Source organism: Taudactylus pleione, unplaced genomic scaffold (assembly GCF_031769625.1).
Source record: "Taudactylus pleione unplaced genomic scaffold, aTauple2 ptg000507l, whole genome shotgun sequence".
In the NCBI taxonomy this organism is placed as follows: Eukaryota; Metazoa; Chordata; class Amphibia; order Anura; family Myobatrachidae; genus Taudactylus; species Taudactylus pleione.
The window spans coordinates 2,227,547-2,242,474 of record NW_028284909.1 but is presented as its reverse complement, the minus strand read 5'-3'; the positions used below and the strand labels follow the sequence as shown (position 1 = coordinate 2,242,474).

Here is a 14,928-nt window from a genome sequence, read left to right as displayed (position 1 = left end):
TACTTGCAATTCGCACCTAATTGGATCGAGCCCTATGTATCTACCAGCATAGAAAATAGTTGAAACTCCTGCAGCAAGACATGTTTTTACATTAGATAAATACAAAGGGGAAATGAAAAAAGGTTTTAGACAAATTCTGTCTGAACCAGAAATTACATGTAGAATATTTATACAAACCAAACAAAGGAAATTCTCTCCTCGCAATAGCCTGTGCCATCACTGACACACACATCGCTGTGTGTACTGTACTCGGCCTAGATTATTGTCAGAAGCTGTTCGTTCCCTAACGCAATAGGCTTTCACTTGCACTTTTTATTCATGTCAGGAACCTTGCAGTCAATGTTAAGCATATTACTCCTATGGAGATCAATGTACCAGTATTATTTTAAAAAAAATTGTTTTTATATAGCTTTTTTACACTTTCTTCCAAATGCTCAAAGTTAGGAACAAAGGGCCTGATTCAGAGCCGGATGCTATTTGCACTTGCTCGTCCAGAAAAAGCGGCTGGCTATTTAAATTAACCATTCGCTCTTTGCGGTCTGTTCACGCCTCTATGTCTGAACGAGCGAACAAAACATGCGAACGTAATTTTGAAAAAAATGCCCCCTGGACGCTCGCATCATACGTCATGTCCGCTATTTATTAGATTAATCGAGTACATCGGACGGTGTATGAACTGCTCGCTATTCTTGTGGTTGGTTTTTTCTACCACAATCATGCGAGCAGTTCTAACTATAAAACAACCAAGTGACGTGGTCGATGACGCTGCGTTAGTAATTATGCACACCCTTTAAACGCCCATTTTGACCTTTAGGCACGCCTGCGTTCGGATCTCCACTCCCTGTTTTCAAGCACCTTCCCCTGTTACCACCCACAAACGCCTCATTCTGTCACTCAAAATAGCAGGCATTCGCTATTTAGCGAGCACACGATTTTCGGCCGCACTGACTGGTTCGCGCATGCATATTAAAATCCGTATGCATGCGCAGTTGTGCGAACATCGGTCGGAACGAACGAGCGGCTCTGAATCAGGCCCAAAGACACTTGTTATTCTCAGGAGCTATTTCGGTAGCTACCAGCTTCTAAAAGCTGTGCGCGCGGAGGATGGCAGAGGTAGGCAGTCAGCTGCGTAGACGGGTAACTTCTAACATCACCAAGCAAGCGAGCAGCTGGTTAGAGTGGGCAGCTGAATGCAGATGAACTATACAGAAGCTGGTATTATTACAGACACATTTTAATAAATTCTGCCGTACCAGTATATCACATCACTTGGGAAACATTACCTCAGGTTCCTTTAATAAGTAATATACAGCTGATAAACACTTCAACCCTACACACATTTCTGAACATTTATTTTCAAGCAAGAAGAAAAGAAGAAAGCATCTTTTACGGTGCACTCTGAGCCAACTAATACTAAAAAGTAAACTTTTATTGGTATGTAGTAAAATAACATATGGCGAATCGCTGAAATATAAAAAATCAGTAGTTGGTAGAAGAAAAGAAAAATGTATTAAAATATTACGGCTGCTATTTAGATAATGTGAATCTGCTTAATCTCTTATATAATATGCTCAATTGCTCTGTTAACTGCACTAATGGTTGTAATGTTTATATTTCTTGTGTCAACAGTGAGATCCTATATAGTAACAATATTATGTCAAAAAATAAAGAGTCTGATACAATGTTTGCTACATTATTTTGTATCTATAGTTTTTGGTCTCCACTGAAAACATGCAATACCAGGATACCAGCCACTAATATGGGGCAACCTATTAGCGGCTGGTATCCTGTATGCCGTGATTTCATAGGTCAGCTGTCACGGCCAGGGGGATCCCAATCATGTGTCACACCACATTTATAATTGATCCACTACATATATCTTATGAAGTGTATATATCATGTGGCACAATGACCTTCGGTATCAATAAGTCAGCCTTAGTCTCTGCCTATATTCTGGTCAGGGAACAGATTATACACTCGGCTTGCAGCCGTTGATTCAGTAATACACGGAGCAGTTGCGGCTGTTCCTCTATTATAACCATTAGTCGTCACGATAGGTGTAAATTAAGTTATTACATTAGTAGGACACAAAAAGTTTAAGCCATTAGATGTAGTGTTGATTCATGTGGTACCCCCAAGGTTAGAGGTTAGAGCCTTGAGAAAGCCTGTGGTGAAACGGCCATCGGCGTCCTTGCGGCTGCTATAATAATGTGAATCTAGACTACATCTAATGTCTAAAACTCTATGTGTGCTATTTATGGAATAGCCTAGTTTATACTATCGTGACGGCCCACAGTTGAAATAGGGGAATAGCCGCTGATAAACTGCTCTGTGTATTACTGAATCAACGGCTGCAAGCCGAGTGTATAATCTGTTTCCCTGACCTGAATATAGGCAGAGACTAAGGGCCATATTCAATTTGAGAAGTTAAGTCCGGATTCGCAGTAATTTACCACCGATGACGTCTATCGCCTGATTTAGTTTAACCCCGCCTAGGCGGAAAGTCTATGCAATGTAATAGGCGGCAAAGTATCGCCTATGAATGTCAGGCGTTAAAAAGTGCAGAATTGGGGTTTTGGGGTGCAACATATCGGGAACCCCCATGCAGCCTTCAGATAGTCCCCCAAAGGTAATCTGTGTCAAAAAAATAAAATTAAGGGTACCTCAAAAATTGACTTTTAAAAAGGGGGTGAAAAAAAAAGTTGGGGTATAAACTTAAAAAATAGCGAACTTGACTCTGGGGGGGGTCCTCAAATATGCCCCAAGTGTTTTTTTGATTGCAGGTGTTTGCGGCAGGTGGGTTTTTCACTATTTTTTTAAGTGACTTTAGCAAATTTAAAATATACTGAACCCCATTTTCAAGTACCCCAAATTTGATGGCCATAGTTGTTTTGCCCTAAAAAAAACTTCTAAATGCTCTTCTGCATCACCTTATTCAAAGCCGCATTTATGCACCTGCCGCGGCTATTAGGAACCCCGACTTCCTTCAGTAGTTAAAAATGGCGGTACCCATAGTGATCCCCCATGTCCACACATCTTTAGGAGGGTCCCTAGAATATTTCTCAAAAATTCCCGTTTTATTTAACCTGTAAAAAAAGTAGTAAAAATGTACAAAAAAAAAATGACATAAGGTCCCCCCCAAAAGCCAAACCAGCCCCAGGCTTGCCAGCCAGTGGTGGTTTCTAAAAATAAGGGGAAAAAAAAGTGTAGGGTTCCACCGTATTTAGAAACTAACACCAGGCTACAGGGACTAGTGCTGGTTTTAAATACAGGGGGCTATATTTAATACCAGCACCAGACCCAACCGACCGTGGTGTAATGCCACAGCCCGGAGACCCAATCACCGGGGCTCCAGGACCAAAGCATTAGCATGCCAAGTTGGTCAGCGCAAGCCGGTGATCTCAGAGGGAGTCGGGGACCCCCTTATCTGAAAATTCCAAATTCCTTTCATGTCTCCCTGTTGAAACCCCTGGTGCTAAACAAGTTCCACAGAGTCCTGCCTGCTTCTCCCCGTGTCCAGACTGAAAGGGGCATAGAGTTTGAGGTCTCCCAGGTCTTGGATTCCCATCTCCGCAGAGGACATTTGCAGTACCTACTGGACTGGAAGGGCTACGGCCCAGAGGAACAGTGTTGGACTGATGCCCGAGATGTCCATGCTCCTGCACTCATCAAGAGGTTCCATGCTGCCCATCCGGAGAAGCCTGGTGAGTGTCCTGTGGCCACCCATAAAGGGGGGGGTACTGTCACGGCCAGGGTTTCTCGGCATGGTGGTCACCTGGTATTACCTGAGAGGTCATTTTGGCGAGGGGTCTCTGGCAGCGGTGCTGGTGTTTGGCGAGGGTCATTGGCTGCGTGTGGTTCTGTACGGGCACATTGTCGCTGAGGCCTGGTGGTGTTTCCGTTCCATTTGGCATGGGCGCCGCCATCTTGCCTCAGGTCATGTGATTCAAGCTGTCCAATCCTGGTGGGTCATGTGCTCTTTCCAGTCAGTCACAGCACGGCACTTGGTATTTAGGAAGGTCCAGAGCCTTCATTCATTGTCAGTGCAACGTGTTTCTCAACTGCAGCTGAGAGAGAGTACCTGTGCCTTACCTGTCTGACTGGAAGCGCTACTAGCCTGTTACCTTGCCTGCTCCAAACCTGCTGGACTCACCCTGCACCCTACATCTACCTTTCCCCTGCCTGAGTACCTGAAACTGCTGTTTCCCTGCACCTTGCCTCACACTCTAACTCCCAGCTGGACTTCATTACCTCTGCCTGTACTTTGTTACAGCTCACCAAACCTGCATACTGGACATTTCCTGTCTGGACATTCTCCCATTTGCTTCACCACAGTTATCAAGTGCACTTTAGTGCTAAACCTGGACTTTTTCTTTTGCCATTCCCATGTCTGCTAAATCACTTATTAAAAACTCCACCTTTTTATTTAAATCTGCTTCTGTGTCTGCTCCTGTCACCACCCCGGGTCCACAACAAACCCAGACCTTCACATAGGGTCTTTGAGACTTTACATTGACATTGTGGTTCTTTCACAAGCTCAACAAATCCTGGGAAATTGCGTCCCAATATGATAAGATAGGGGAGCTTAGGATCAACCGTGGCGACCACCTCATAAGCGTGCCCCTTTATGGTGAGGCTCACTCACACCTGGCAGAAGTTTTCTGTGGACCCATGAACGCAGGGTACTTCAACTAGCTCACTCCCTGAGTCTATAATAGCTGGGAGTTCTCGGCCTTTCAGTAACAGTTTCCCACATTAACGGGGGTCTGGAATCCAGGGGTACTATCATGCAAAAACCAGGGTGCCCATACTCTCAACCCCACACTCCATAGGAGCCGGGCGCCCGCTGGTAACACACTCAGCGGGTGCCCGGCAGATGGAGGGTGCAGGGGGTGCGGCAGATGGAGGGTGCAGAAACTCCCGTAACTACGGAGGGTGCAGGGGGTGTGACCGCACCCCCTGCACCCTCCGTAGTTACGGGAGTTTCTGCCACTGAGTGGCGTAACTACTGCCCCCGTCGCCCCCAAGCTACCCAGCGCCTCCAAGCCACTGCGGGGGCAGTAATTACACCACAGTAATAGCCCTAATAAAAGTGTTTGGGGTATTTAAGTTGTTTAGACTGCTTCTTATTAGCGTCTTTGCAAAAGTGGTGAAGAATAGTATAAAGCTGTATTTTTTGGTGAAAATAAGTAGTCCAGTCAAATTTGAGGTACTTGCAAATGGGTGCAAGCATATTTTAATGTTTTTTAAGTGAACTTTTAAAACACTTCAAAAACGCACCTGCAATCCTAAAAACACCTGACACATCCTTGCAGACCCCCAAGAAGTCTTTTTAGGTAGTTTTTATGCTTGTCCCTCCACTTTTAACTTTTTCGCCCCAAAACGAAAGTACTTTTTTGGGGTGTTTTGAGGCAATTTTTGTAAAACTGTTTTGCTGATTTGTCCTTTGGGGGGTTGTCCCAAGCGTTATAAGTAGTTTCCCCACGTTTGCACCCCAAAATAACGATTTTGCACTTTTTTTCACCTGCTATTTATAGGAGATACTTTTCCGCCTATTACATTGCATTGAGTTTATGCTTAGGCAAAATCGTCCTAGAATTAAATATGGAGATACTTTGAAAACAGGCGGAAAGTCCGAATCCGTGGAAACTTATCTACAAACAGCACTTTTCGCCTCTAATTGAATCCGGCCCCATGTTTGAGATGGTTCGGTGATGGCTGAGCCAGTTCACACGGTTGCAAGCTGGTTCGCACATGTCCAAGCTTAACTTGATGCATCATAATGGTTTCTAATTGCAAATGGCAAACCTTGAATGTGCACATTACACGTCAAACACAGTAGTGTTTACAGTTCCAATAAACAAATGTTAAAATATATTTTCCTTATTTAATATTATTATTTTAATAGTGTTTAAAAATAAAAATATTTAATAACACTAACTTGTAATGGCGAACCTTGGCAACAATCATACTTTGAACCGAAACTGCGATTCTACTGTGAACATAATCATGGCCAGCAGTCATGTGAAATTCATTACATTTAATACTGATGACAAGAGGTAAATTTACTAAAGTGAGTTTTTAGAAGATGGTTTTAATAATGATGTTGCCCATAGCAACCAATCAGATTCTACTTAACATTTAACTAGCACCTTCTAGTAGATAATAGCTAGAATCTGATTGGTTGCTATGGGCAACATCACTTTTAAAACTCTCTTCTAAAAACTCTCACTTTAGTAAATTTACCCCCTAATGTTCTAGCATCTCTGCCTGTATCACTCCTGGGCTGTCAATGAAAGGCATAACTACTCTAATAAATGTTGCAGCCGCTGGGAGATGTATTGAGACGCCCAACTGCAGCTTTTGGAGTATAAGAATCTCCACTAGATGGCGACTATGTACTACTTTCTACGCAATATTCCTATAGTTTTTATAGTCTGAGGCAAATGACCAAAAGCTCAGTAAATATCATACCTCCTAACTTTACCATGTTTGGAGAGACAATGCTTCCTTTGGACCCAAGCAATAAATAATATGTTAGTAGTAATGCCAGCAGTATTAGTTATATGCCAGTAGCCATATATCAGCTGTGATTATATGTCAGCACTAGTCGCCGAGTAATATGCCAGCAGTAATGAACAGTAACATTCTAACAATATTAGTTAATGCTGTTGCCCGCGGCTTCACCCACGATGAGCTCGCTTCTGCCAGGAGTTCTCCATTAGCTGATGATATATACACATTAAAACGCAGACATAAAAAAAGAGATTCTTGTTATATACATATATATTTTATTTGAATTTTTTTTTTAAACAATGCCTATAAAAAGTGTATAAGTCACAAGTTGTGCGTGTGTGTGTAGAAAATTAATTGTGTTTTCTTTAAAAAAAATAGATAAATTAGATGCTATAACCTGCGATGGGAGGCAGAGGCATACAGACATACTGTATGTGATGACCCAGCATATGGAGGGTGCACTCTCCAGGGGTCTCAGTTTGTGGTTTGTATTAGCAGCTATTACTGGAGACACATACTGATCCCTCGGACAAGGGGCCCCTGAGGCTGCATAATGGTTGAGAAGTTAGCAAATGATGGTAGATGGATGGAGGGATGTATATGAATGTGCCCCTATACTGCATATATATTTCCTTTATGGCACAGAAATTCCAGGCACTTGCAGAGGCGTATGAATACTTTGTTGTGTTAGGAAAGTCTCTTAAGTTTTGGATAATGGTGATCTCAAGGGAATTGTAAGGATCTGCACAGGCCAAAACTTTCCACCGTCTTCCAAATTTTTGGTTGAGACAGAGAATTCTCTGTCACCGGCTGAAGCAGATCTTGCTCACTGAAACCACTTCTTCAATCTTCTGGATTCACCCTGGATGGATTTTGGCCTTAGAAATAGAAGTAAAAGTCATGACTTTTAGTCCTGATGTCCTTTAGGCAATAGACAGACGCCAATTGGTGACATGTGAGAAGTCACTATCCCAAATGCTCCAAGTAATATAAACAGCATAGTTAAAAGTTTTTAGCATATAAAGCTCTCAGGGGTTGCCCACAACTGACTGCACTAAAGAGATCATGAAACATTCGGCAATATATACAGATAAATAAATATCTCCCTCCCGTCTTTCGCGCAAGCCACTGGACCTCACAATGACGTGGACATAGGCTAACCACCATAGGAAGTCTTTGGTTCTCCCAAGAACGGGCTGTGGGGAATTAGTCCTGGGAGGGTACACAGTAGTTGTGTTGTCGGGACAGGACATATCCGCGGGGGCAGACACACTCGTAGGATCCGTCGGTGTTACGGCACTGCCCGTTCAGGCACAGAAGAGAGAGATCCTCGGCCTCATCGCATTCATTTATATCTGAAGAAACAAATATTCATATCTAAAGAAACAGATTCAGAATTTACAAATCGGTTTTAATTTTTGACCTTTAGAGATTACAGTTTTCATATGTCACAAACTCTGCCTGTCGGGTTGCTGCTTAAATGCATGTGAAATGAAGGTGAGAGAAGCTTAGGTAATACAGGGGGATTGGAAGCCGGATGCCAGCGCTCGGGATCCTGGCAGTCACAATCCCGGCGCCGGCATCCCAACAGCGTTAGGATACAGACACTTATCAGTCAGTATCCTATCCCTCGCCCTCTTCCTACTGTAACCCTAACCCTCCCTCCCTCCCTAGTGCCTAAACCAAACCTCCCCTCTAGTGCCTAAACCTAACCTCTCCCCTAGTGCCTAAATCAAACCTCCCTCCCTAGAGCCTAAACCTAACCTTCCCTCTAGTGCCTAAACCAAACCTCCCCCCTAGTGCCTAAACCAAACCTCCCTCCTAGTGCCTAAACCAAACCTCCCTCCTAGTGCCTAAACCAAGCCTCCCCCCTAGTGTCGTCTAAACCAAACCTCCCTCCTAGTGTCTAAACCAAACCTCCCTCCTAGTGTCTAAACCAAACCTCCCTCCTAGTACTGTACTGCAACTTTTACTGAATGTATTGCTCCTTTCTTATAGATTCCTAATGTCGCAGCTAATAGACTTCGTACAGAGACACCCAGCGACTGTGGCGCTAATCCACCACTGTACGCATTAAGAGGCTCCGTCAGCCGCACCATCACACATTGCACCAGCCCTATGGAGGTACAGATTATCCGTCTGAACATGGCCGCAACTGCGGCAAAAGACGGGTGGGTAGCCAGACGCGGTTGCTAGCCTCCCCTCTGTTACCACCCAGAAACGCCTACTGAAATTGTCACTCTCTGCAGCTCCTGGCAGTAACCATCGGGACGCTTGTGTGCAGCTTCCACACTGCATCCTCCTTTGAATATGGCCCTTTGTGTCATAGAAAACAAAAAAATAAACAACTTTGCTCATATAAATAAGGACTTGGCTGAAATGTATGGAATAGAGCTGGAGAAAAAGCAATGTATTGATTCAGAGCTGTACACTATTGCCACCCTAGCGGCGATCCCGTACGCAGCTTCTGTGCAAGAATATGCAAATGACGCAGACCTCGGGTAAGTATTGGGATGCCCCCTGGCGTCTTTGAAAATCCAGGCAAATGCGTACAAAGACGCAGCATCGGTCACAGATTATTCGGCGTTAGCAGTCCTGAGTAACCCTATGGTTGCGCAGAATGGCCGCGGGAAATGAGACGCCGGAGTCATGCTTACTGTGTACGGGATCACAGACACGGGATGTGACACCCCCCGAAACGGTAAATAATTTTTAGCCGACACTCCCAGTTGCGCTCCCGTGCCTGTCAATCATACTGCAAATAAATACTCGCTATCAGCAACTATGGTAATGTGCCTTGACACGTGCGACTCGAGACGCATTTGCAAATGGGCGATAATTGCTCAGCTGCGTAAACAACGGCATAGCGCGTAACTCTGACTCAGGTCCCATTGTTTAGTCTCACTCTGGATAGTGACTGCAAGTATGATCCCTGTTGTGCTCTCTATATTACTAGGCAGCGGCATAGTCTGTATGTATCTGGTCTCAGAACACAGCATTGGGTGGCCTTTGGAATACTTGACATGAAGTTATGCCCAAGCCATAACAGCAAGGTTCATTAACACTTATCCCTAATAGCGGTTTTCCACATAGGACACTGGAGTCATGCTAGAGTAACCGGGTGTCTTCTAAATGCCCATATTAGTGGTTATTAAACACAAACTACATTTTTGTTATGTCCATCGTGGCACCTTACGGTAACCCCTAATTCGATTGCCACTTACCAATACATGCCATTCGTGTCATATCCAGCCTGTACCCATCATAACAGTCGCAGGTATAGCCCTCAGGCACCCTGATACACCGGCCGTTTTCACAGCCATTGAGGATCCCACATTCCTCCGCTTGCAGACCCTCAAATTGTTCATAGCGGTCTAGGAGACAAAAAGTTAGCAATGGACAATATCTAATTAAACCATATCCCTAAGAAGACCTCTTGATTTCCATCAACCCTTTTTGCATAAGTTTTAATGACCAAGGAGATTTTTTTTTTTACCATCATGTGCTTCCCTTACGCCTCCTCTCCAATCGGGGAGACTGTCTGAATCACGCCCTCCAGATCTCCATGGTGGTGTCCTTCGTCGATCTTCTAATCCTATCCCTGTAGAGCTAGGGCTCCTAGATCTGGAACGTGGAGGAGATGGTCGCAAAACTGGATCATATCCAAGTTCTGGTCTTTGGAATGGTGGTCTTGGCTCATCTATGCCTGGGTCTGGATAGGAAACATCTGAATCAAAGTCTGGGGACTCAAAAGGAGGGAGACTGTACACCGAGTCCCGTGGGTCGTAGGGTGAGGGTGGACGTGATCCAAACCCGACTCCAGGAGGTGCTGGGTAGGCTTCATATCCAGGCCTCACTATTCTAGGAGGAGGGTTGGCGAAGGAATCAGCTCCATAAGGGACACCATATCCTTGACCATATTCTGATCCATATTCATAGGGATCAAGAGGAGGATCTGGATTTTCATATCCTGGAGATCTCAGAACATTGCAAAGGGCTTCAAAATCATCTGAAAGATACAAACAGAAGATTATTAAGTCTAATTTCACTACATTCACTATGGGTGCGGTACAGGAGGTCATCGCACACTATAGTCTACGTTGACATGACAATGGCGGTGCCTGGATCCTGATACTGGTGTTATGCTACTTAGAGAATTTTAATTGTGCGAGTGTTATAGCTTTAAACATGCCGGTAAGCATGGGTAAAATGCTCTAAGTAGCATTACACTCATGTTGGAATCCTGGTGCCGGTGGTCATGTCGACATACTCACTGTGGACAACCGCATCCCTTCACTACCAATGATAAACCATAATGTGTATACTAACAGACAAAGGTACCTATTTATTAAAGCAGTTTTGACATTAATCCTCCGAAAATATCAGTTTTCTAAGGATTGCCTCCTTACTTAAGTATGGGGGCTCTTTGTTATTGGGGTCCCTATATGGGGACTGCGAAAAGACCAGATTTATCCAAGTTCTGAAAAGTTACACTTTTTTGGAGCTTGGCCCAAATAGCTAACGCCACCTTTAGATCAAATATTGAGTACTGGCTTCATCAAAGCTCTGATTGGTCTGGCACAAATGCAAAACATGATTATAGCAGCCAGATCTTATTTTCATGGAACATTACAACGAGGACATATGGGATATGGATTTAGACTCTTCAGTGACTACGTGTCAGCAACACTTTTGGCAATAGATCTCTGAAAATGCAGGCAGATGACAATACACTTTCTGTACAGGAGAATGTCCTGTGTGTGCTTCATATGGATTAGCACCGTTCATTGTCCCTGATTTTCTTATTTTCTCATCCTTACCTGAATCTCTTGCTGGGCAAAGTGCGCAGTTCATACCCCAGCCTTCCCCATACAGACAGCAGCAATCTGTGTAAGTTGTCAGTCTGTCCATTAGAAGGCGCTTACACATCAAATCTGCCCCAACTGCTTGCCAGCACAAAGCTACGTTATTATCTAAGGGAAAACAAAATGAAGGACACAGGTTGCATATACGTGCTATACCAGTATACAAAAACTGCTAGATTATTCTAGTCTCCTCACCTATGGCCTGGCTCGTGTTGGTGACACACCTCCTGTGGGATGTATCAAGCACTAGTGGGGGGTTGCATGTGCAGAAATAGGACCCCACTGTGTTCACACAGTTGCCTCCTTCACAGGACTCCTCCTCTTGGCATTCATCGTTATCTGTTGGCGAAAATACCCTCTTAGTATTGCTTAGTGCCTATCTCTGGAACTGGCAACATAGCAGATACAGTAGTATCCTGAATATTATGGTATATTTACATGTACACTTACTACTGGCACACATACACCGTGCACTATAATGGTATATTTACATGCACACTTACTCCTGGCACTGGCAGATATACACCGCGCACTATAATGGTATATTTACATGTACACTTACTCCTGGCACTGGCAGACATACACCGAGCGCTATAATGGTATATTGACATGCACACTTACTACTGGCACTGGCAGACATACACCGCGCACTATAATGGTATATTTACATGCACACTTACTCCTGGCACTGGCAGATATATACACTGCGCACTATAATGGTATATTTACATGCACACTTACTCCTGGCACTGGCAGACATACACCATGCACTATAATGGTATGTTTACATGTACACTTACTCCTGGCACTGGCAGACATACACCGCACACTATAATGGTATATTTACATGTACACTTACTCCTGGCACTGGCAGACACACACCGCACACTATAATGGTATATTTACATGCACACTTACTCCTGGCACTGGCAGACATACACCGCGCACAACAATGGTATATTTACATGTACACTTACTCCTGGCACTGGCAGACATACACTGCGCACTATAATGGTATATTTACATGTACACTTACTCCTGGCACTGGTAGACATACACCGAGCGCTATAATTGTATATTTACATGTACACTTACTCCTGGCACTGGCAGATACACACCGCACACTATAATGGTATATCTACATGCACACTTACTCCTGGCACTGGCAGATATACACCGCGCACAACAATGGTATATAGTATTTACATGCACACTTACTCCTGGCACTGGCAGACATACATTGCGCACTATAATGGTATATTTACATGCACACTTACTCCTGGCACTGGCAGTTATACACCGCACACTATAATGGTATATTTACATGTACACTTACTCCTGGCACTGGCAGACATACACCGCGCACTATAATGGTATATATACATGCACACTTACTTCTGGCACTGGCAGATATACACAGAGCGCTATAATGGTATATTTACATGCACACTTACTCCTGGCACTGGCAAACATACACCGAGCGCTATAATGGTATATTAATTTACATTCACACTTACTCCTGGCACTGGCAGACATACACCGCGCACTATAATGGTATATATACATGCACACTTACTTCTGGCACTGGCAGATATACACAGAGCGCCATAATGGTATATATACATGCACACTTACTTCTGGCACTGGCAGATATACACCGAGCGCTATAATGGTATATTTACATGCACACTTAATCCTGGTACTGGCAGATATACACCGAGTGCTATAATAGTATATTAACATGCACACTTACTCCTGGCACTGGCAGACATACACCATGCACTATAATGGTATATTTACATGCACACTTACTCCTGGCACTGGCAGACATACACCGCTTTATCTAACGATTACTATATATAGAGGTAATCTGTGCTCTGGCAGGCATTTACTGTTAGATATAATGGTATATTAAGCCAGAAGTAGTCATACTGGATATGTTTGAGTATTTTCATACAAGGTGCAGATGGTTTTACAGTGATCACACTGGATTGTAAGGCACGGACAAGGTGGGGCATCTCCCAGTGTGGCTCATCCTTCTGCCAGTGTGTCATTGTCCTGGTACTGTAGGACAGGTGAATACGATACAATATTTTGCACATCTGACTATCAGGAGGCCTTTATATCAGATTCTGGCACCTCACTTGGTTCCCGAACCACAGACTGCATGCCCTTGGGTTAGAGCGCTCATCGCTACCGTAACTCTCCCGCTGTACTTGCCTTATCATACAGGGTAGAGTGAGGACTTGTAGTCAGACCTCAGCATGGGACACAGCAGGGAAATATGTATAATATCATATTATTTCACTTACAGCTAGGCAGGGCTGATGACTGTAGTCATTCTAAAATACTAAAGTTGTATATATTAACAATTGTGTTTGTGACAGATGGGGATAATGTTAATCTATGGGATGCGCCCCTATTAAAGAATTTAAGGCATATACATTATTTTGTTAGATTTGCAGTATGTGCACTCTTATTTCCACTGTAATATTACTGGTGTGTGTCATTAGAACACCCTTACCCACACACTCCAAGCGGTGGACATCATAGTAATAACCATTAGGGCAGTAGCAGGCAAACAGCGGTGCCTTGTTCAGACAGACGCCTCCTTTGCACAGTTCTGGCCCAAAGAGCTTGCATTCATCAACATCTGAAACAGAGATAATGTGAAGTTAATTCTAAGCAGACAAATAAAATACAACGCGTTTTACAATGTCTTATGTCAAGCAGTCTGGCTAAAAATGAAAGGTCCTTTACAGAGAAGAGTTCCTCTATAGAATGCGTGATGATATGATAAATGCAATGGGATTTGTTTGAAGATCATATGTAAGAAATAGAGATTATATAAACAGACTATAGTGTAAAGTCATGTACACATTACACAATGTTTGTACCCGGCCGACGCACAATGCGATGAACGTCATATCGTGTGGTCATTTGACACCGCACGATATACTGAGTGACCGCACGATATGTCAATCAGCAGTCGCATCCACAGGCATGGGTGTCGTTCATCAAATTGACAGATTGAGCAACATAGAAAATATATACAACAATCGCGCTCCACATTAAATAGGGCAGCTTGAGAAAGAAGGTGACTTACACACGTCACAGGTTTATGATGCAGGAAAACAAAAAAATATATATCTAAGCGCACCTAATGGGAAAAAATCTCTCTCCACTAGTCCAATTATGTAGCAATGAAAGTCAATATGTGGTGATTTCACACCACTAGGTCCAAGATTTTTATATATATAAATGTTACTGGTGGAGCAAATAGTCTCCAATAGTTCACCGTAATTCAAACGATACCAGGTCGTCACTCCAAATTCCTCTTTAAGATCTTTTATCCACGGATCACCTCCTCTGTATAAGATTCCTAATATGCAGACATGCAAAACAAAAGAGGGTTGCCGCAATAGTGTAAGATCTTTCACAATTTTTATTAAAGTTTAAAACATACAAATGGATGCGTACCATAGAAGACCTTTAAAGCAAGGCACACTGTTGTACATATAGTGGTATTAATCTGCTCCCCCTATAG

General features: G+C 43.5%; 1 protein-coding gene across 1 annotated transcript in view; it reads right to left on the bottom strand.

Annotated features, from left to right (window-relative positions):
* Positions 1-6,789: 6,789 nt before the first annotated feature.
* LTBP4 (latent transforming growth factor beta binding protein 4) overlaps positions 6,790-14,928 on the bottom strand; it is a 209,793-nt gene continuing 201,654 nt past the window's right edge. The window contains exons 30-35 of the mRNA XM_088450149.1: positions 13,906-14,034; positions 11,577-11,720; positions 11,337-11,489; positions 10,013-10,525; positions 9,741-9,890; positions 6,790-7,871 (exon numbers count right to left, since the gene is read on the bottom strand). Coding sequence (XP_088306275.1) covers positions 7,723-7,871; positions 9,741-9,890; positions 10,013-10,525; positions 11,337-11,489; positions 11,577-11,720; positions 13,906-14,034 — 1,238 coding nt within the window. The 3' untranslated portion in view covers positions 6,790-7,722. The remainder of the gene's footprint in view (positions 7,872-9,740; positions 9,891-10,012; positions 10,526-11,336; positions 11,490-11,576; positions 11,721-13,905; positions 14,035-14,928) is intronic.